Source organism: Pleuronectes platessa, chromosome 14 (genome assembly GCF_947347685.1).
Source record: "Pleuronectes platessa chromosome 14, fPlePla1.1, whole genome shotgun sequence".
In the NCBI taxonomy this organism is placed as follows: Eukaryota; Metazoa; Chordata; class Actinopteri; order Pleuronectiformes; family Pleuronectidae; genus Pleuronectes; species Pleuronectes platessa.
Window position 1 is genome coordinate 7,598,515 of NC_070639.1, and position 23,876 is coordinate 7,622,390.

General features: G+C 43.7%; 1 protein-coding gene across 1 annotated transcript in view; it reads right to left on the bottom strand.

Moving 5' to 3' along the window:
• The window catches only part of dachd (dachshund d), a 101,869-nt gene extending 84,624 nt beyond the window's left edge, over positions 1-17,245 (bottom strand). Inside the window, exon 1 of the mRNA XM_053439356.1 lies at positions 16,306-17,245. Within this exon, the coding sequence (XP_053295331.1) occupies positions 16,306-16,871 (566 nt within the window). The 5' untranslated portion in view covers positions 16,872-17,245. The remainder of the gene's footprint in view (positions 1-16,305) is intronic.
• Between the last annotated feature and the right edge of the window lie 6,631 nt (positions 17,246-23,876).

The window sequence follows — 23,876 nt, forward strand, 5'->3', positions numbered from 1 at the left end:
TGGGACGGCTGCAGATTTAGAGATGTACAATATGCAATATATTATCACCACGCAGTCAGCGCAGACAGCTGCTATCTGTCATAAAACCCTGGCTATTGTTGGCTGCACTACACAGCAACATGTGACCTAATCTAGATGAGCAGCCACTGAGCAAATACAGGGAATGGTGTCATTTTTAATAAAGCGGTTTTATGGACTCCAGTCAACAGAGCCAGAGGAACAGGCTGAAACTTCCTTGTGCAAATGATATGGCAGCAGGAGTTTCATAACTTCCTGTGCTCAGACAGGCCTGTGGCAAGTCTCCTAACAGAGCAGCAGTCAGACAGAGAGAGAGAGAGAGAGAGAGAGAGAGAGAGAGAGAGAGAGAGAAAAAAAATAACCACAGCCTTATCAAGATTTTACAGAGACATTTCTTTAATTAGTTTTAATATTTCTTGTTTAGATAATGTCAGCCAATTGACAATTCGGTCCCAAACGGAACAGGAGGGGAACTCTGCACTTCTCTGATACAGAGGAAATGGCTGATTAAAGAGATTGCTCACTTGGTTTGATTTAAATACATATGCATATTCTGGACAGGAATCAAATACCTTGGCGTGCAACAAAAAACTTTCAGTGCCGATCTTATCGCGGGAGCGTCTCAAACGGTATCGCGCTTCAGTATTTGTTAAATTCACGGGGCAGATTGTCGGAGGGAGAAAGCTATCTCCGACAACATTAATTGTGCAAACACTCTCACAACGGCTTCACGCTTTTCCTAGTGTTACGTGCTCTGTTTGCTGCCTGAGAGGCAAAGTGGACATAAAGAGTTCTCGCCGGTGACGGAGCGGTGATGGAAAAATAATTAGCGTCGCCGAGGAAAAAGAGAAAGAAAAAAAAAAAAAAAAGTTTCCTCTCGCAGAGATCTCAGACAAACACGCCGGGCCTCGACCCCAAAACAATGTTGATGAAAGCATGTAAACATCTGGAGCAATGAGACGTCTGCCTTTGAAACAAAGATGCCTATTTATGTTTTCTCAAAGATTGCGAGGGCAGATAGGCGGACTCTGTGCATGAGGGAACATTTAGAGTGCCCAAGGTTTGTGGAGTGTGATACTGTGGCCTACCTGCATACCCCCCCCCCCCCCCACACACACCTGCGTCTGCTGTAATCTTTTGTTTTTTCAATATCCCCACTCCCACATTAACACATTCTCAGGCTTTTGTACTCAGGTCGCCTGTCTCCCTAACCACCTATCTCTGCGCCTCCCCTCCTCTACCTCGCACACACCTTTTCTCTTCACCGGCCAGCAGGTGTTGAGTGGTTGTGTTTATTCCCCCCCCCCCCCCCCACCTCCCTCTCACCATTCCCTCTCACCTCTTCCCTCTTTCTTTCTTTCTGTTTGTGTCTCTCTCTCCCTGGCAGCTGGTAGGAGGAGGGAGGAGGATATAACAGCTGCACATGAGGGCGGGAGGAGAAGAAAAAAACGCACACAAGGCAAACAGCTCCAATCCCCTCAGGGTTGTCAACTCCGATCCCCCCAACCTCTGGCGTTTTTTTTTTTACCAGGCAAACAGAGGAAAAACTGTTGCAGTCGGACGACACCAGGGTCCCCGTTCCGTCGGGCCCTACCTGGAGACCTCAGCCGCACCGAGCAGGGTTAACACTCCCTGGGGCCTTGGTAAGCAGCGGGCTATAACCCTGCATGGAAAGTATCCACTTGCTATCCACTTGCTCCATTTAATAATTTTGAGTTTGAAAAACATGTCACTTCCACATGCAAATAGTGCTCGAATTACTTGCATCGGTTGGAGAGAAACACAAAACAAGGGACACAATTGGTGTTTTTTTATGCTCCTATCTCTCTCTCTCTCTCTTTTTATCATACCTCTCTGAGCTATACAAGACTGAGCTGTGAGCTTGTGTGTCGTTTTCACAAAAAGCATCAAAATACATGAGATCAGTCCTCGGGCTTTGTGTTGGGCCCTGGCAAGGTTAGGCCAGCCTCATTCCAAATTTCCTGAGGGGGAACGGAGAGAAAAACGATTCCATGCAGATAAATCACTCGCACAGATCAAAAGACAAATCAGTGGCAAAGACAAAAGATGCTGACTTGCAGAGAACAATAGAGACAGGGAGACGTAGGTATCAGAGGAGCCGGCCCTAAGATCCGTGGCCCCACTCAATCAAACCTGCTAACCAGGGTTTGCATACTAGGTCAAACAAACTCTGCCTCTGCAAGACAGAAAGTGTATTTAAAATGATGTGGTCGGGCTCCGAGTGTTTAATTCTGTAAAAAGTTGGAATGTTGAGAGATTGTAAAGTCGCCGTCTCGGTTTGATTTACTCCGAGAGTGGGAGACGCCATGTTTTGAAAAGAAAAATGGGAGGCGAGAGAAAGACAGGGGGGTAAACTATTTGATATAGAGCGTCGGTGTGTGTTTGTGTGTGGGAAGTTGTGCGAGCCGTACACCTGTGTGGTTTGATGTATGCGCTCTATACTTCTGCATCTAAGACAAGAAGTCCCGTCCCATGCAGCCCTTCACGCTTCGCAGACCACGGCCGTCTATTAACTTCTTCAATATGAGCAATAAATAAATATATGGAATCCACAACTCTTTATCAGAATTGAGGTGTCGGAGAGAGAGAAAAGTCTCCTTTGGCGGCGTAACGGGTGGGAGACGAGAACCGGCGAGGCCCCCCCCTCACCAATATTTACTTTGATCCGACTGCTTCACAGGAAGCGACGCATCACCTCTACAGCTCTGCGTGAAAAAAAAACATAATCCTTGAAAAGGGAAGGGTCGAATGCAAAACACCTTGTGACTTACCGTTACAGTGTGTTTCATAATGTATGGGACCGAATTACTGTACATTCAAATACAGTTCACCACGCACCAGTCATTATTTGATCCCCTCCTCCGATTTCCACTCACGATAACGCATCATTTTAGATTAAAAGGGATATGAAAGAGAAATGTAAAATAGACTTCAGGTGGGTGGAACTGATGCATTCGAGATGAATAAAATGATGTTAAATTGAACATGTGGAGCTCTGGCACAGTCACAACTGACATGTGCTTAAGAGGGTGGCTTAAAGAACCGAGCAGCGGGTCCAGGTAGGCTGTAATAGCTGCCCGGAAAATCTGCTGAACCCGTCAAAAAACATGTCACACAAGTCTCGACATCGGGCTTTATTCGAATATGGAGGGGGGATAAGGAGGCCGATGGGGTCAGAGGATTTACCTAATAGATTTGGGTAGAGGGTCAGAGCCACATTCAGGTGTCGTGAGGGAAGATTAGCGTGGAAATATAACCGTTCACCCGAGCCTGGCGGAGCCCTCGGCGAAACTGACCCGCGTTCCGCACTCCGCTCTCGCTATCTCCAGTCCAAACAAGTGAGATTTGATACCGCTGGTCTGGCCTGGAACAGAGGGAAAAAACAAGCCCACTGCCACAACAAAGACAGGAAATTCAGCATAGATTCCTACTTCTCTCTTTTCTCCTGCCTCTCTATACCTAACAATGCTGGTAATGGAGAGAGAACAGTGCCCGGAGCTGGCAGAGACACCTGCGACATATTTTTCTCCCGCCGCCCCCTCCCTGCCGCCAACACCCCGTCCACCCTCCCGCTACTCCCACCCCCTCGACATTAAAGTCCTTCACAGAAATCAGAATTTAATAAATCACCCCAGAGCCTGACAGAGTTTATCTCCGGGGGTCGCCTCCACTGTGCTGAGACTCACAGACAGACAAAGCCCGGCCCGATAAGATGTGAAATTAAATACAGTTAGCAGTTTGAGACAAAGGAGGGAGAGTGTCACACCGAGCTTTGTACAGCGTAAATGGCTGCTGGTCGGGGCACACACACACACACACACACACACACACACACAGGGCGTGTGCACACACTCGCACATGCAAACGCCACAGAGACAGTGGGGTGATTCATTTCAGGTTTCCTCTCACATTTAGCCTCATTTGCATCATCCACTGTCAACATATCGCCTCACCCAGATACGTTCAAGAGCTTTCATTAGACGTCCAGCGGATGACATCCTTTTTACCCAGATGCACCATTATTAATCACTAGCTCTACTCCTGTGTGGACTCATCTCCATCACGGATCAAACGCTATCTTCCTGTGTTTCCTTTCACTCAGCAGACATCCCTGACACCAGCCATCACTACAGCTAAAGGAGACTTATGGGAGTGTGTTGGGGCTCAGACGACCTTATGAATGCGCCGCATAAGCATTTAGTACCGAGAGGATATAAATGTGAGGATTTGTTCGACACTGGTAGGATCTGTCAGAGCAAACCTCCGGCAGCCTGGCACACACACACACACACACTGCGCAGCATACCAACTGGAGGGCTCTGTGAAACAATTAGAAGCACTTTAAAGAATGAAGTGCGCATTATAAAATCGCTGCCTGGCGTTATAAGGAACGGCTGATTGCAAATGCTTTCATACCAGCATACAGTAATATTATTTTCAATTAGTTGCGGTCTCCAATTCACATCAGGATATGGCCGACCTCAGCTGTTCAAAGCAGAGTTTTTCCCCTGCTCGGTAGTTAAGAGAAAGCACAGTCAGGTTCTAAGGAAGAAGCTGTGCGGGTTGTTTAATAGGCTTAGCCTGGTTGTCGGACCTGACCTTTCCCTTTAACAATACTGAGGCCGACGGGCTCGGGCCTGCTCTGGGAACACAATGACCTGCGGGTGAAGCCTAATCTTCTCCAACTCCATTCTCGCTGCTGACCAGACGGCCTTCATCCAGAGACTCGCTGTTGCTCCAACTGATGTCTTCCTGCTGAGACAACAGTGCCAGGGAACTGTCAACAGGCCCGGCCCAGCGGGGGCCTCGACTGGGCCTCTCACACTGAGCCCTTCGGGGTCCCCAGGCACCAACACTCAGCTCCAGCAAGTGTAAGTGCTGCTCTGCAGAATCTGGAGAATGACAGGAATGCTTGGTGCCATCATGCACCCTGATAACGTTCTACATCTAAGAGCATGATGAGCCGTCTTTATTCAGCCCGTCTATGGATGTGATTGATAAAACGGGCTGCTGGGCGTTGGAGGCCTGTCATTACAGCGCAGCAGTTTGTCATTTTGAATAATCTGATCCCGAACCTCTCACATAACTCAACTATTAACTACAACTTGTACAACAATGGTCATATGCAACGTCCTCAGAGGTTAGGTCAGCCTGGAGGAGCCGGGGATCCGAACCACCACCTTCCGGCTCTTCCAGGCTGCATTTCAAAGTGCCCTTTTGCCAAAATTGCTCCAACAATTTACCGACAGCGTATGAATGGTGTGACATAATAGGAGCACATCTATATGGAAGAGCTTTATGAATGAATGGGTGAATGTGACGTACACTGCAAAGTCCTTTGGGTTGTCTATAAGTCTGGGAAAACACCATATACAGTAAATAAAGTCCATTAACCATGCAGAGTCAGATGTGATGTAGAGTTTTATATAATGTGATTGGGTTCAACACACATGGTGCTGCCCCAAATCTATGGAAAATGCATTTTAGTTCGTTTTTTGGCACTTTTATCCCACAAACAACCGTTTTTTAAGATGCAGTTCAGACAGGGGCTGACACCCTGAGCGAGTGACTTCAAAAGTGACTTGGATGACAACAACAATGAGGACGACTTATAAGACGCAGACCTTGACTGCTGGTTCAGTGGATGAGAGGCGAGGAGTAGAGGGAGGAGGAGGAGGATTTTAGCGAGTAAGAGCCAGTGTTACTACAAGCCAGAGGTAAAGATTGACCTGCTTGACAATGCAGCAGTTACAGGGTCACTAAACCCTTTATTTCCTCAGCCTCTGAGGCAGATAGAAACATGAAATAAAAACTATTTGAGAGCTTACACTTTTGGCTTATAATGTAATTTGCACTAATGTTAATCAATAGTTTAAAATAATGAAAGAAAAGGTTCAGTCTCTGTTTTTATCATTTTTTAAATGCATGTTTTTATCTGTTTCAGACAACAAAGTGAACATGAAGGTTTTCCAAAAACCCTTTGAGGCTGTCTTTAAACAATCTTTAGGTCTTGGGAGGATTTTTAAAGGGTGCCTGAGTCTTAATGGGTTCACCGAGTGCTACTAATAGAAGCACAGCAGACTTGTGACCTTATAGCCAAAGGCCCACTTCATCTAAGGCTCTGAGAGTCTTTGGTTTGCTCTCTATAATTATGCACCATGACAGGCTTTTGAGAGAGCAGCTGAAATAATATGAATCTACATAACGTGTAGCAACAGGAAAAGCAAATAGCACAGGTTTGTAAAGAGGTTTCTATCAAACGTGCCGTAGGTAGATTCGGCCACTAGGGGTCTCAATCAAAAGACGTAGTTTAATGACATCGTGAAGCAGTGTGGGATCATGGGAGTTTTTGTATTTACCACCATTGCTGATAAAAAATCTACCTGGAGCAAATCAGGCGTAAATCATGTAGCCTTCGCTGACCCCGCTCCGGGAGAAATCAACCAGCATTAGCCTCAGCTGCTGATGTAGAACGCAACATGGACACTCAATTAAAATTGCATGTGTTGAGCGCCTTTTTTTAATGTAGCCTTAAGCGGATAGGACACATTAATAAGACAAGAAAAATGAAACATCCCGTTACCTTGAATAAAATTGGGAATTTCTCTGGGTTTGAACGTTGTTGGAAACGTTTTTGGTGTAGTTATTATTAGAAATTTTAATGAAGAACTGTTACATATTATATCTTGAAATGTCTTGGTTCTTGGGGTTTGAAGGAAACACACACACACACACACAGCTGTGAGATTATATGTTAGAAATCAAGCAATGCCTCAGGATCCTGCTGCACCCGACACTGCCAGACTTTAACTTTGTTAAGTGTTGGATGTATGCAGGTGCGTACAAGGCAGTTCATTCTTTCCTCAAACATGTTTGGTTTTATTTCCCTACATTCAAATGTTGGGCTGTACAAGGTTGTTTTGTCTTCTCCGATGCATGCAAACTACACAAAGACGCGTTTGATCTCTGAAATCCGATCTGTATTTCTAGCATTGTCTCCAGTTCCTACCGTGGCATCTTAAAGGTCAGGAGTGAAAGGCCATTTGATAACTACAGAAAGACCTTTTGGCTTTATTACACTGCCTTTCATCTCCTTTCCTGCGGAGGTTAAAACAAAGCATCGCATCCTTTGAAAAGGAGAGGATAAAATAGATCGCTTTGGAGCCTCAAGCCTTTTTGTCACTGGGGGAAGTCTGGCATCCAGTGTACAAGGAAAAGTCTAGTGGGATATGTTTCTGAGAGCGACGAGTCTTCTCAAGCACAATTAGCATATGTCCTCTCAACCTTCTACCAAACCTCTCAATGAGACCCTGAAATCCTATTGAGATATTATTACCACTCAAACGGGGCATTACACAAAACATCCAAAGCAGACACGCACACACATGCGCACGCACACACACACACACACACAATCAAAGCTCAATGACACCCACTTCCCACTGAATATTGCTTTCTTTTTAATGGTAACCTTGGGAGACGGGCTGCACCAGTGCGACACTTAACAGCCACTAGTCTGAGAAAAATGTTTTTGATATGCTTGTGTCATTTAATCATCCACATTCTGCCGAGGCTGTGCAGGACAATTTTGCAGGATATTAACTCCCAACTAAACCCTGGCTTGTATCATTTGTGGGGCCAGTCAAGCAGGAGTCCCAGGAGGAGCGGAGACTTTCCCCTCACAGTCGTAGTAATCTAAGCTTGACTGGAGCGCACGCAGACTGTCTCTCTCTCTCTCACACACACACACACACGCACACACAGACACACACACACACACAGCTAATAGACAGGTAGAGTGAACCATAAAGGAATAGAGGTATCAGGAAATGTACGTTGCACAGGAAGCTCTTTACTAACAGTCAGTGGGATTTGGCTGATCAAGTAACAACAATAATAGAGCTGAGGAAGTACAGTAAAATAAAACAGAAAAAAGATAATATATACGTGTATTCACAAATAGCAAAATTACCTCCTTTTCTTTTTACAGTTAGAGATTGAAGAGTATTCGTAAAAATGTCACTTTAACATGATCCATTTGGACAGCTCACATTGCTTAATGGGGTAGGAAATTCATTTTTTCTGCTGTGGAACAGACATAGTGGATGATGTGATTCTATGCAAAATATATGAAGCCATTACTAGAAAAATGCATGAGTTTCAATAGTTGGAGGGGGGGGGGGGGGGGGAGAAAAGAAGAAGAAAAAAAAGTATCTCATTGCAGGGAGGGTATCCCTATTCTTTAGCACGGACCATCACATACACACACACAATGCAACAGACAGCAAAGGCAACTGATGAAAACCATTTTTGTTCCGTCACAAAGAACTAGGTCACCCTCTCATAATTGTCAATCATGCAATAAATCTCTCTGTGGCACAAATGAATACGGCATTGGAAATGAGACAAAGCTTATTGGCATGCTATGTCAGCTTGACTCAATTCATCCCTCTTTTCACACAGGACCATTCATATGTGAAGTTGTGCAAGGGTCTCTCTCTCTTTCACACTCTCCCTCTCCTTCTCTCTCTCTCACACTCACAAACGCACTCTCTCTCTCTCTCTCTCACTCGCTCTCTTTCCCTCTCTCACTGAGCATCAAACTCACGCTTGCATACAAGCAGAGACTCACACACTCTTAATGTGAAAGTTACACAGGATTAATGTATGTGGACAGAACATTTCAGCCAAGGGCTAGTTTATTATCATAACCATGTTTATTTCCATAGAGAACATGTCTCAGTGTATTCTCTGCACTAGTGTGGATTTGCTAGGGACATACACAAGTCGCTTTTACAACACATTGCTTTCAAGGCATTAGCACATGCATGGTCAGAGTCCGACAACTGGAGATCGCAGTTTGACGGGTTTTTCTTTTTTTTTCTGCATCCACCAACACGATCTACGGTTTCTTTAAGTGGAAGAAACCGGCGTTTGGTTTCTGAACTGAACCGCACTGACTCCTGACCGCTCCGCTCACCCACCAGCGAACCAGGTGCACAGAGGTATGCTCCGAGCCGTCCGATTGGCCGCGAGCATTGACTTGACACAGCACTATACAGCTCCATCCACCAGAGGTTTGTGTCACGTCTCCGAGGACCCAACTGTCACTCTTTAAGAGGAGGGTAATAATAGCCGGGCGCCACAGCAAGTGGTGGCACAGGCGAATTTAAAGAAACATCAGGGAGACGGTGACATTTGAGTCTACGAGGAGAGAAACCCAAGCGCTGCAACCAATAAAGCCTCCCACTGATATTCTCACTAGGCTTAGAGATGGAGAGACAGAGGCAGAGAGACAGCACGGAAGGCAAAGAGAGATGTCAGTGTTAGATGAAAATGTGTTGACCTGGTGATATTGATACCCCACTCATAACCTCTACAGGTGTGCGGTGCCGTCAGGAAGCAGCCCTGGGTGTGGCGACTATCTCCATGGATAAAAGCCAGAATTGCAGACCTTATCATTTTACAGTACAACGAATGAGCCGCCTGCTCCTCTTAGAACTGCTGACAACCGGAATTACTCTGACAAATCAAGCTACTGTACAAAAAATATAGTCACACACAGCACAGGAGATCAAATAAAATATATATATATATACCCCTATATTTAAAATATTGACCGTGGAGATAACGCATTTCTTGATTTTCTAATTTTAGAAACAGCCATCTGACAATCACCTCAGGATAACGAGTGGGTTTTGATTGAGCAGGTTTAGCAAGGTTATAGTGATTTTTTTTTTTTAACCAGCGTTTGAACGACAGATCTGGAACAATCTGCCGATCAGTGTCAAACGCTGTGTTGCCAGAACTCGTCATCAAGATATGACCTATAAATGTAATAAGAGAAGAGTGTGGCTGGGTTAATTTGGCTGGAAGTGGGGTTAGAAGGTACAGAGCTTACAACAAATTTGCCAGGAGGGGGAAAAACTATTAACTTTGGCATCGGTGATTATTCACTCATTCAGATTTTATTTTGAATATATTTTTATATTTTAATTGCCGGATTTGTACACCTGACCGTCTGAAACACGGAAAACAGACATTAGAGATAACATCCACATCTCCTCTGCAGGAGCTCACTTTACGCACAGTGTTGGTTTTTAATTCAACACAACAAACCGACTGCGAAAAAAGTGTTTCTGGCTTCTCGGTGAATTCAGACTTCACATAAATAGCTGTGGGGCCGTTTTCTTAGTTTTCTTCTTTCCCCCCCCCCTCCATCAGAGGTTCAGGTATTGACTGAACGGCTGCTTTGTACCACCACAGAATATGCTGCTAGTCTCAAGTGTCATTAGCTTCAGGGCTTTTCCAGCTAGCGTCAGGTAAAGATTAGATAACAATCAGCCCCTTTAATAGATACTGTTGGAGGCACTGGAGCCGTTCCTGTGCTGTGCCATTCATCTGAAGCTAACAACAGAAGAAGAGACGAGTGGAAACCGATGTCATTTCCTCCCTGGTTTTCTTCTCTGTGATGTACCGCTGAGCCGGGGCTGTTGTTAAATCACATGTAACTATTGACTCAATGGAGACGATGTACAGCGCCGCGTCTGCCTGTGTCTGTGTGCGAGGAGGTCCAGCTGTGATTTGTAACTAAATACGAATATAACGCAATCGATTGGAGACATTTGAAATTAATTGGATAGGCTAAATTTGAATATTTTAAGTTTTTTATTTTACCACACTGCCATTTACAACCACTAATTCCAAACATTGTCCTATTACACTTGACACAAGAAGTCTTTTGAACCGTTTTTAAATTCTCAGGTGTAACCACATACAGTAACGTTGGGTACATAAAAAAAAAAGGTTATACTATGTATGTGGTGGGCTGCCTCGCTGAAATTCCAAAAGTACAAAGGACTTTCTGTTGGATGACATTCCTTTCTTAATATACTTCAATTATTAAGGAGGAGTCCTGCGTATTGAGTGGGGAGCTCCAAAAACATCGACGCTGGAGAAATAACATCTGCATGTTTACTCAGGAGAAGATTCATCCCCGATAGCCCCCGTGAAAATGAAGAGGCAGACAAAAAACAAGTGGAGGAAATTTGTGGAATCCCATCTGAGATTGCTTCCCTGATGGATTCCTTTTCCTGTCAGCTCAGACGAGAAATGAAGGCAGGGAAAATTAACTCCTGATACAGCCACGCTGAATTAGACAGAGAGGGAAGAGGGGGGTGAGGGGAGAAAAAAAAAACCTTCAGACTTTTTAAGGATTCCAGCCTTGTCATTTTCAATTTTCTGCTCTTTGGACATGCTTGTATTCAGATTCCCCAACATCTATTCGCCATATCAATCCTAATTAGACAATCTGGGCCCACGAAGGATGGGAGCGGAGTTATTTGCATAATTTAATCATAAATACTCAGTGATACATATTTCCAAATGCATTTGTACAATTATCTTTTCATCCTTGGGGCAAAAGTATTAATATGATTAGGCAATAATTCTTTAAAAAAAGGGGGGAAATAGGAAACTAGCAAGTGTGCACTCTTTTTTAAACTCCAGCTTTGGGCTATATGAAAAATTAATTAATTTCTGAAGAAAATCAATTTCTCTATGTGACCATATTAGACAGAGCCAGGCAAGGATCCTGCATTCCTTCCACAATCAGGAAATCTCATCTGCTCCCTCTAACTTCTGTCAGTAGCATTTAACATCCTGGTACGAGCGTCACTGACTTTTGCTACGCTCCCTAAATGTGCTGTAATGTGAAGGAGCCCGTGAGTAGAGACAAGCTGTGGAGCGGTGGCTGGGGAGCGGAAATCAGAGTGACCCACAATCCATCGCTGCCCTGCCAGGCAATCAGCGTCCAGGGTGAAATCATAAGGTAAAAATCACTGTTAACAAATGTGGTTTAATACACGGGATAAGTCCTATTGACGGATGTATTTTAAACAGCTTAAGTCTGTTGTCTATAAAAAAAATCAAAGCTAATTATCCAGCATGGGGGGGGGGGGAAATAGGTCATTTTAATTCACTGATCAGTGAGGAAAAGACCTGACGTCGATTTTCAACCATTTCATTTTGGTGCAGGGTTTAATTGGTGATTCAAGCTGCTGCTGTCGATCCAGTAAAGGCATGCAAATAAGACAGGGGCTCGGACAACTAATGCATCCGACAGGCAAATTAACAATACAGGCCATGCAAATAGCCTCTAAATCCACAAATGGCATTAGACAGTGTCAGACAAAGCCTCTTTAAACAAGTGAAATCTGTACTTTATCATAAGCTACAGGAAAATACGATCTTAAAGGTCTTAGGGAAAATTTATGTAAGGTTTGCCAGTCGAGCTGGTGTGTGGATTTTGTTTTCTTTTATTTAAAAAATGTTTTAATTTGCACCCGTTCCAGCCGAGTGAATGTCAAGTCAATAAAGCAATTCTGATTTTCAAGGAGACTATTTGTTTGCAAAAAAAAAGAAGAAGAAAAAAAAAAAAACACTTTGCCGCCATCTGCCAACTGCACAGTTGACTTGAGCACATGTACTGTACCTAATCAAATTTAGCAGAGCCCCACTGACGGATTAAAAATGTGGGAAAAAAAAAGAAAAAGCGAGAGAACTTTAAATGTTTGTTTTTTCACTTCAATAAAGAAACAACACACAATATGAGGGGCCAATTTGACTTTCAAGAAGAACTACTTGAATAGATTTGGATTTTAAACAGCTTTGTATACCATTATCTCTCTCTCCTCCTCTCCCTCTCCCTCTCTAATCAGGCATCTGTCACTCTGTTTTTGAAGTTATTATCGCCCCAGCTCCCTCTTGGATGTGGTTGCTGGGTGACGGGTATCGTAGCACCCACTCTGACTGGGAATGATTTGAATGGAATCCAGAAATCTCCCCTGAGTACCTGTAAACACATCCGTGCCTTGTAGAAAACAAATATATTATAAGGGAGCTCAGCGGAGGAGAGGAGGGAGAGAGAGAGAGACAAGCTGGCACCCTCGGTGGCAGCTCACACTGAGCGCTAAACAAAACAATTACCGTCATTTGCAAATATGTGTGTTTAGGCATAAACACTCTTGAAGTAAGAACAAGAGAGGTGATAGCTCTCGTAACACTCGCTGTCATATCAGCATCAATTAGATATATTTATTAAAAGAGGAGGAAAAAGTCCTTTTCGGCTGTGACCTGTCACTCGTAACGTTTCAGAGTCAGATCTGTTTGACTGAACCGAGCCGGGGAAAATCTATTTAAGAAGGGCATGTAAGTGAAAAGCCGTCCCATTCCCAGTGGTGGGACATTGTCTGGGGCGTGTGGTTAACCTTCAGGGGTAGACAATGATTGTCAATTAACTGCTGCATTTCTGCGCCCCAGCATCGGATAGCCTGCCTCCACAAAGCGGACCAATGAGAGATATGCGATATCTCTGCGCCGCCCCCCCCTCCCGTGTTATAATAACCTTTCAGAGAGTTCAAGTGTCACACAGCAATAAGAACCTTTTCCATCCCACCGCAGGGAAAATGAAAAGGAAAACAAGTAGCTGGAACAGAGGGCTCCTGGAGGGCCAGAGTCATAATGTAGGGGAGATTACTGAGCCTGGATCAGTGTGGGAGCAGGAGCGAACACTGCTAATCTGGCACAAGAGTCCTTATGAAAATGAAGGGGTCAAGCAATTTGAGTTGATTGTTACTTTTAATTTTAAAATTATCGGTAATTGCAAAAATATGCTTCTGTTGTCACGGTAAAATGCAAACTGTTCAAACACCCAATATAAAAGTGTGGAAAAGTAATTGTTCAAATCATGAATTCTTATTGACCAACAACTCAGGGTAAGAGATGCAGCGTTGCTCTGTGATGCCTTTCACATTCCCACTGTCTGCAAAATGAGAGTTGTGTTGTTTTAGCACAATAGATGGTGGGAGGGTAGAAAACAGCGTGTGAAATAGTAAGACCCATTGTACAGGAGTATTATCCACCTCATTGTTACCACTCTGCCCCGGTGCAAAGAGAGCACTGACACTGTGGTAACAGAGCGAGATGAAAAGCTAAAGTATCTCAGGCAGCAGGCTGTTGTTGTGTAACCAGAGCGGGTCTAGCCGGGCGAGCTCGGACGCTTGTTATCTTTACAGTAAGTCGTCGGCACCAAACGGAACACCGACCCTGGAGAGGCGACTTGTTTTCACCTGCAGGGTACAACCGGGCCCTGTTTGCTCAGAGCTGATCGTTCTGTCAGCAGCAATTCAATGACAAGACAGAGTGAGGCACACGCACGCACACGCACACACACACACACACACAGACACACACGCCAGCAAATAAAATCAACTTATTCTAAGTAACAGAAGCCTTTTATCCAGCGGATGCCTCACTGTTCCATGATGTAATTCTCCAAATGGGGCAGGCAGGCGAGCAGGCCAGGTCTGAGTGATTGATTTCAGCCCAGCACCAGGAGAACCTGGCTGCTTTCAGAGACAATTACAGTCCTGTCCATGTGCCCGTAATAGCCCAGCACTTTAGCGTCATTAAAGCGACGCGAGGCACTGCATTATCCTTTAACCCCCATCGCCGGCCATCCCCCCATTGACAACCCGGAGAGTTCAACCACATACTTTGTCACCTGAAGCCCCCACGCCGGGCTCTCGCGGAGGATCACCTCACAATACGTTTCTATCTATCCACCTCGATGCTTTATGTAAATGCTGCTCCGGCAACTAAGTGCACAGGTGAGCTGTTGAGACGATGGATGCCACTGGAGTGGAAATATGGAGCATAAAGGATAACGAGTGCAGACAAGAGGGAGTGTGTTTACTGACAGCAAGCACTACAGGATAATTCAATTTAAAATACAGGAAATACATGAGAAAAAAAATACCACACATAAATTGATTTAAATGTCCCATTCTGATGACATCTCTCTCGATGTTTGATTACTTGATCTAGCATTTTTTGGACCATGTGATTCTGGAGGATGGGAGTGTGTCCAACCTCATCATATATACGAATATTAATGGAACTAAAATTGAATTTCGGTTTGCGAATCAATTTCAGAGTGTTTCTGTATTAATGCTTTAATGTGTTCCCCTTGTGATACTTGAATGTGCATCTAAAAGTTTAAATCATTTTCCAAGAGTGTGTGTGTGCTTTCAACTAAAAAAAAAAAAAAAAAAAAAATGAGACTGATTAGTGTCTCAAAGTGTTTATTGTTATTCCAAACTGATGTGGAGCCTTTTTTTTCATCAGATTTGCATTTCCAGCTCATTTCTGGGTGGGTAGATCAATATGGAATCAATCATGGTGACAGGTAAGATGGTAAATTTGACCAGGCTGAACCATCCTGTGAGACTAGGCGATACATCACAGATCCAGCAGCAGCAGAACAGTAAAAATAGCTTTTAATCAATTATTGATCCCCACTTAAATCACTCCATAATAAAGCATATGAAGTGAAAAATATTTCTCTCTGGCAACATGAGGTTATACAATAATTTGTGTTTGTGTGTAGATGTTTATCTCAATTACTGTGAATTCATTTGTGTTATAGATATCGAGGCATATTATCCTTTTCTTGCTGCACATGTTCTTTCTTTTGTCTGAGTGTGTTATAACTTATTTAAGACATGTAGCTATCGTGGCAATGATTAGTACACAAATATAAGGTGTCATCTAATTCTATTTAAAATAATCTGAGTTGGTTTCCTCTCTCAAAGAAAAAATGTAACTTACTTCAAGTGAAATCATATCGACTCGGTGCCAAAGAGAGATAGAAACCTTTTATTTCAGTTATTTTTAACTAAATTTCAGGTGCTGCCTTAAATAAAAGAGTAATTGCAGTAAAGTGTGGCTCGTTAAAAACACGACAAGGCTCCCCGTTCCTCAGAGTGTCTTCGCGGTGGCAGCTCTACACCTGAACTTTATTCCACAGCATTGTGAAACTCAGCAGAGGTGTAGCCTACATTATCGATTCATTTGTTCGCAGGCAGGCAGGCTATCCATCATGGCACAGCTCTGCACCGCACGTGTTTAAAAAAACTTTCGCTAAACTTTTCCCCCTGGTGCCGCGCGCTGGCTCCTGCTTCTCCTCCAGCAGAGAACCGAACCCGCTCGTTCCCTTAATGCTCGGATGCAGTCTGACACATCCGCACGTGCACCCACTGAACCGATCGATTGATAAGTTCATGGTGCCGCTGGAACCACTTGTTTTAAAGCAGGGAGAAAAATGTCTCCCCCTCTCTGGCTGCTGCGCCTTTACGCACGGCTCTCCGCGAAAGACACGCAACCCCAACCCGAAATGAAACCGCCGCGCGCGGCTCTCGCACTCACCTCGCGTTGGTGCAGTCGTTGTACAGGGTCTCGAAGTCCTTCCTGGAGATGAGTTTGCAGCGGTTCACCCCTGGCTGGATGGCGCCGAGCCCTCGGAGGATGCGGACCTGCTCCACATTGCACACCACCGGCGTGATCTCCAGCCGCTTCAGCTTGGTGTAGACGGTGTGCAGTCCCCCGACCAGGTGCTTCAGGAACAGGTCGAACGCCTGCGGAAGGCAGATGAGCTCGCAGCCGTCCACGGTGAACGAGGCCACCTTGGCACCGCGCAGCTCGACCATCTTGCACTCGTTGTTTTGCGGTATGTTCTCAACGGGCGACGGGGTCGAGTACACGGGCTTGCCGGGGGGGAGCGCCGCGTTCGGGTTCGGGATGCCCGGGATGCCCGGGCTGCCGGTGGCGAGCAGCTCCGACCTGAACAGGTTCTGCCCGGGTCCGGACGGAGGTGCCAGGGATGGAGACGGCGATGAAGTTGTCGACGGCGGGGACCCGGTGGTGGAGGGAGTCGAGATCGGAGGCGGCGGCACCAGAGGAGTTGGTGGGATCAGAGCAGCCGGTACGGCCATGGTCACCTACAGGAGGGGGAAGAGAGTAGCCGAAGTTCAAAGTATAAAAACCCAGCCTGCCGAGACACCCCGAAATGAAAGAATCCACGAGAGTTACGCTCCTCGGATAAGTTAGGGGGGGAAAGTAGAAAAAGAGCTGCGCAGAAAAAGGCGTGCTGAGTGAGGGGCTTTGGGGGGGCCGAGCGGCGGGACAATGATCAAAGATAGGAGGAGGAATGACAGGAGGAAAATGAGCTGAAAAGTGCAGCTCCGCTCTGTGGATGAGTTGTTGTTGTCACACGGTATAGAGAGGGAGGAGCTAGGGGACAGTGGGAGCCTTTGAAGAGCAGATCACTGGCTGAAATGTTCCAGGTCTGCTCGAGATGTGGCATCGTTGATTCCACACGTCAGGGATCCGGTTGGATCGGATCAGAACCGGGCAAAAGCAAATTCTGCATGCCCCCCCCCCCGCACCTGTAATTCCAGTTCCTGCTCCATACACCTGCTGTCCAACAGTATCCAAACACCTCCACAAACACTGTTCCTCCAAGCACCATCGTGTTTAGAGGAATCTTTTTGCACTTTTCATTCAGGCATCAAGATTTGTATAACTTACACTTTTCTATTTTCTGATTCTGATTGTTATTATGAGTCACTGTCCAAGGTGCACCGTATCTGGGAGAGGGGAAATGTGCCTCATTCAATTAGTCCTCTCTCCGGTGCTTGTATTTGCACAAACAGAGTGTCCATAGAAGGTTGTTATAATAATAATAATAATAATAATAATAATGATAATAGTAATAATAATAATAAAAAACGTTTAGCACCTTTCAAAAAAGATGCAGGTTGCTTTACGGATTAAAAATAAAAACATTTAAAGGAAACATCAGTTGGAAACAATAAGACACAAGTTAAAAGCAATCTGAGGATCACACAGCAATAGAGCACAGATGGAGAAATGACAAATGTCAAAAGTGAGAAAAAGAGTTAAAAATAAGATTAAATAAAACATTATAAAATGATTAAAATAGACGGTGAGCTCAGAACTAGGAGAAAGCTCACCTGAAAACATGTGTCTTTAAGAGAGATTTGAGAGAGGATAAGGAGTTTGCCGGATGCATCTCCTCAGGGTGACTGTTCATATGTTGTGTAACAAGCATAACACAACACGAGGCAATGGTTTAGATTGCAGCGTATATTGCACATGAGGACAAATGAAAGTTTGAGAGTGTGACGGCCCTTCCTGAGCAGACCTGTCCCTGCAGCAGCCTGATAGGAGGAGTGTGACTCACCTCACCTGGTCTGGCTGATCTGTATGAGCTTGTAGGATTCAGCCCGTCTTTCTTCTCCCTTACTCTTCCACGGTATTTGAGTGAAGTTGTAATTTGATTCCTGCATTTAAATTTCCTCTTCATTTCTTTGAATAAACCTATTTTTAGTTAAAACTCATGTGTGGTCCTTCCCTCTTTGTGGAGCCTTGAGCCGGGCTGTGACAACTGCAATCGCTGATCTCCAGCAGAAATAGTGATATCTTCATATCAGTTATATTGTACTACATGTGCAGTGCTTCATCTCAGCAGTTGTCTTCTTACTTTCGGTTTCAAATGCAATACTCAAACTATAAAAGCACTCGGAAGAGCACAAATCTCACAGTCCTCACAGTCTCCTTAAATTCAATCAAGCCGCACCAAATGAAAAAATAAATAAATGGATATACAAGTCCCCTAAATATGCCTATTCTTTTTATCTAGATCCATGAAGTATTCCCTGGGACATTGGTGAGAATGTCAAAAACACCCAGTGTCACAGTTTAAAGAATTGGTTCTTCCCTGATCCATAAAACATCCTTCCACCAAGTTGTGTGGTCATCCATTCAGTGGTTTTGTTTAATGCTGCTAAATAACAAACAAATAAATCCAGATTGAACTATTATTGATAATTTAAGTATCAATAAGTATAATAGCAAATGAGCAGGTGAACATGTCAAACACTTTGTCCTCAATATTCTTCTTGAATAAAAAAATTAGCTGTTGTTAAAGAGAAAAAAAATAAAACGTTCATTTAGCCAGAGCCAATAACATTTAAGAATTTGAGATGTTGTGAGAAAACTGGCAAATACCTAAAAAAAATCCACTTTTAGACACAGACAATAAAGATGCTACTGTCAACTTTAAACATGGTTCACATACTTCCGAACAGCAGCTTGTTTAAGGGTTGTACCGTTTTACGACGCTGAGGACTGAACCAGGCTCAGCCCAGCTGGAACGTGAACTCTCCAACTTTCCATCAATCTCAATCTTCGGACAGTACGGGGATGGGGGATGAAGGCGGAGAGGGAGGAAACGCACCAGTGAGCCGAAGGGTCAAGTTCATGTACAGTATAACAGCAGCTTCGCACATGTCTCTAACCCCTGTGCTGCATCACCGTGCATTTTCTTCCAGATCCAACAGTTGATGTAACACTACAGGTCGTAAAAGCAATGCATCCTATTTAAATCAGGGCTTAAGTTTCTGTTTTTTGTGAGTTATTCAAGATGTGGCAGAAAACCACAAGTGCACTTACACAACTCTGATTCGCAGGGAGTTTGTGTCACAATTTGCAGAAATTAAAGCAATGTTTCATGAGTCGGCACAATTGTAAATGTTTGAACTTTCCGTTCATCGACTTTGTAGCGCCTGCGTTTCCTCATATGTCCAATCAGCCGGTCGATCTGGAGACACCTATATGAAGCAGTGTCGCCTTCTCCCTCATATTCTCTGTCTCTTTTATGTTGTCCTGTTGTGTCAGATCAGCTTTAAGATAAGCAGTGTGCCATTTCAAAATTATCATTCAGGGAAAGAGGTAGCTTGTAGTGTAAAATCAATAGCTGCTTAAAATTCATTGCCAGGCAATCCATTTGCCCTTTATGTTGCTAACCTTTCACTTAAATATGCACCATATTAAGATTTCATTATATACAATGAATGTCACAACAGTTTGCCCACTATTTGTCTTGTTTGCATGGGTTAACTGCAAATCATTGTGCTTGTAATGTCTGAGAGATGATTTTCATTAAGGTTACGTTGGGGGAAAAAGGGAAAAGAGGGAAATACATGAGCATTAGGAGCCTAATAGGTATTAAAAGGCACCACAGGATATGTATGATGTTTTAGATACAAAGGCCTTTCAACAGACTGGGTGGGCTGCATGTGTTTGACCCCGGTTATGAAAACATGGTACCACACAAAAATGTAAGTCTGTATATTGGTGCAGTAATTTACACAAGAATACGTGTTGATATAATTCAACAAAAAAAAGCAGTACATGTAAAAGTCATGTATGGGAACCTATCTGAAAAGGAAATAGTTTACTCGGAAAACTGGACTTGCGAGAAAAATGTGTCACATCTTTCCTTCGGGCAAAGTGGAACAAAGTTAAAAATGTCCTTTGCAATAGTTGGAAATTAGCAGCGTGAATGAAGTTTGCAGCGTGACTGAACTAAGTCGCCGAACAATTAGGAATTTTCCCTCAAAGTACACAGAAGTACAGTACACGCCGGCAAGATTGCGGTAAACAAATGACTATGTCAAAATGTAATCACCCAGGATGATGTATGGCATCAGGAAAGTGTTTGAAAACGTACAGATATGGGACAAGACTTGTGTATGATCAATGACACAGTATATTGTTTGATGTAATAATTTATTCACCCCATAAAGCCTTGATAAAACAATGTTGAAAAGCAATTTAAATTGAATTCATTTAAATGTCAATTCTCATGGTTAGGATTTTTCTATAATTGGCTATTTAATTAAAATAATTTTCATAGTCATTAATACAGCCAGCAACTTGTAGCGCGCTGACGTGTTTTAATTACATGGTATTAACAAAATTGATATGCTTTAGAAAGCATGGTGAATAAGAAATAATTAGACCAATCATACATCATCCTCTTATGGACATTAAGTGTATCACAATATAATTGATGAACTTAAAAAACGAGAGAGATAAATAACTTTAATTGTACAGACTTGGTGTACAGAGCTGGGAACAAAGAATCATACTCACGATGTATTATATTTCAGAGGCAATTCATTATCTGTAACATCACTTAGCTCCGTGTGCCCAGCACTCTCCTCTAACCTATGATTACATGACATTTGAAAGCAGTGATACCGTGTAGTCTTTTAAAAATGTCCTCTTACCTAGTCTGCATAAATCTTCAAACTGATTTTTTTCCCCTGCATCGGCAAATAAGGGGGGGGGAAGGAGCGGCCGCCTCAGACATAGGAATAATTTAGATGCTCGGAATTAAGCACTTATTGATCATGAATATTTGCTTCTCGAAGGTTACACTGCTTTGACCCCATCTATCCTTAGACACCGTCCAACACAAACATGCCACTTGGGGTAACGGGGTTGTGTCAGGGAGCACTCACACTGACGGTGGAGGGGGTGTGATGATATTCTGCACCGGCCACATTGTGAATTAAAGTGCAGGCGCGCTCTTGCTGTTCACTTACCGAGACTTCAGTGATGAATTTCTGTAATCTTTCTATCAGAGCTACCGATTTTTAAGTCAGAATGGGATCCTGTGACAGTCCACATTAGCAGTTGAAACGACGAGTCACTGTTTTTTTTACTGTAAATTGAATATTTCGGATATAGTTATAGATTTGGACTTTTGGTGCCAAACCAGGCATCTGAATGACCACCCTGTAATCTGAAAAAGTTTGATGGGTGTCTTTGATCATTTTCTGATACAATATACAGCCGATGATTCAAACACAAGTAGATAAGTCAACAATGAATGCTACGACACTAAGTAGGAGCCAAACAGTCATACACAAGGTTGTTTCATTCTTATAGTAGAAATATAGAAGGAAAAAGCTGGTAATTCGAAATCCTTAAGATATTTATTTGTCTTTAAACATAGTTAAAGACTCACCCTGTAGCGCAGGCTCCCCACATATGGAAGGTCCTTGAGCAGTGGGTTCAGGTTCGGTTCCGACCAGGCCCTTCGCTGCGCGTCTTCAGCCGCTCTCCCCATTTCACGCTTGAAATGTCCTGTCAAAGAACGAATGTCCAAAAATATCGTTAAAAAAAACTATTAAAAATAGATTGCTGGCTCCGCATTAAGCCGCATCCACACAAAATATGAATGGTACTTCCCCAACCCAGGCGTGTAATCCTTCAAACAAATAAGACGATGAGAACAGTGTCAGAGAGCAACTACCTGCGTCAAGGCTAATGCTCTTGCTCGACATGTGAAAAAAACTTCAATGGATTTGCTATCGCCATACACTTCCACAAAAAAATTCGTAGAAATCTGTTCAGTAGTTCATGTCTTATCCTAATAGGTCGCAAATCCCAGTAAAAAAACGTGACCACCTTGGTAGAGATAATAATAATCTTTAGTTTCAGCTCTAGTCAATATAAAGGGAGAGTCACTTAAAGCCTGTGAAGCATATTGAACAAGGTAATCATGTAACCAAAGATACAAAAAGAATGGTCAAAAAAGATCTCGTAAATATCAGTCATCTAAATATATCAAATTATTTTCATCAAGATCCACAAATATCTCCCTTTGAGATCGGTGGAAATGTCAAAAAAGCCCCATCTCTCAATGTTAAAGAGCGTGATTCAAAAAAATCCTGTGTCCATCCCTTTGTCCAGATCCATGCCAACTATCAATGGCTTCTATCTTGGCCCATGTCCAATCCCTCCACTAAGTTTCATGGAAGTCTGTTCTGTAGTTTTTGTGTTTGATACTGCTGACAAACAAACCAACCAACAAACAAATTGAAAGGGGGGGAAAACCTAAAGTCATTGCCATATTTAACAATGGAAAACAAAAAGCAACTTTACAAAAGTTGTTGAAATTGTCCGACAGGAAATCTACATAAGCTGTATCGAATTCTTTGTGATGGATCTACATTTCTTCCAGTGCAAGGCCGTGATAGAATAAGTTCATTTTAAACAAACCCTTGTTTCTACACTTTACAGTTACTCAAAGTTAACTTACAGGCAGTGCACTGTAAACATGGGTAAAGCACGTGAACAATCTTCTGCCTCTTGATACAAATGCAAAAGGACTTGGATTCAGATCAGCTAATGAAATGCTCCTTCACACAGAGTTTGTCAAATAACAGCTTTATGGTAATATAACTGCTCAAAAGAGGAGAAAATGGAGTTCACTCCCTTTTCAAAGAGCCCCCATCACCGATAGTCCCACAATTACAGCAGTCACGGCCCACATCCTGCGGTACTTCATTTGATGCCACGCAGCTTCCAATATAACTGGGGAGCACGAAACAGAGAGATTTGTGGATATCTAAATTGCAAAAGCAGAAACCTGTATAAACAGCGGTAATTACCGGGCCATTGACAGTCTCTCAGTGTTGTGCTCATTCTGCCACAGCCGCAGTGATTAAAATGAATCCTCATCGACTTCTCCATTAAAGCGCTGGCAGGAGCGATCCCGTGACCTTTCCCCATTGATTGAACATAACAATCACAATTCAATTGTAATGCAAAGAGAACATTTGTTATAATGTACATGAGATGCATGAGCCATTTCCTGGGAGCGGGGAAGGGTAATCAATGGAGTGACTCTTGGCGTGATGCAAGGAGAATGAGGCTGTGTTCAGAAGGCCTAATTCATACAGCCTGCAGTGTATGATGGAAGGCAATGATATGCATGTAAACACTCTGATTTCTCTCTGCTCATCGTTCGATAGGATAACAACAATTGCTCATTTCTGCGTCCGCGTGGCTGCCCCGTGCACTCCGCCGTGATTGGCAGTGATGTACGTGCGCAAACAGCCCGGTACACTTCGGATTCAATCTGAGATCGGAGTTTCATTCGCGTATCATGCCGCGCGTTATCTCCGAGAAAACGCCGACTGCCATCTTTCAAGGGACGCGACTTAATGTAACATCATGTGACTTCAGGGACAACAGACCGTTATCGCGACACTTGTAGAATCACTAAGCAGAAGACAGAGAACCCACATAAACCTACACACTGCTCAATCTTTAACGCG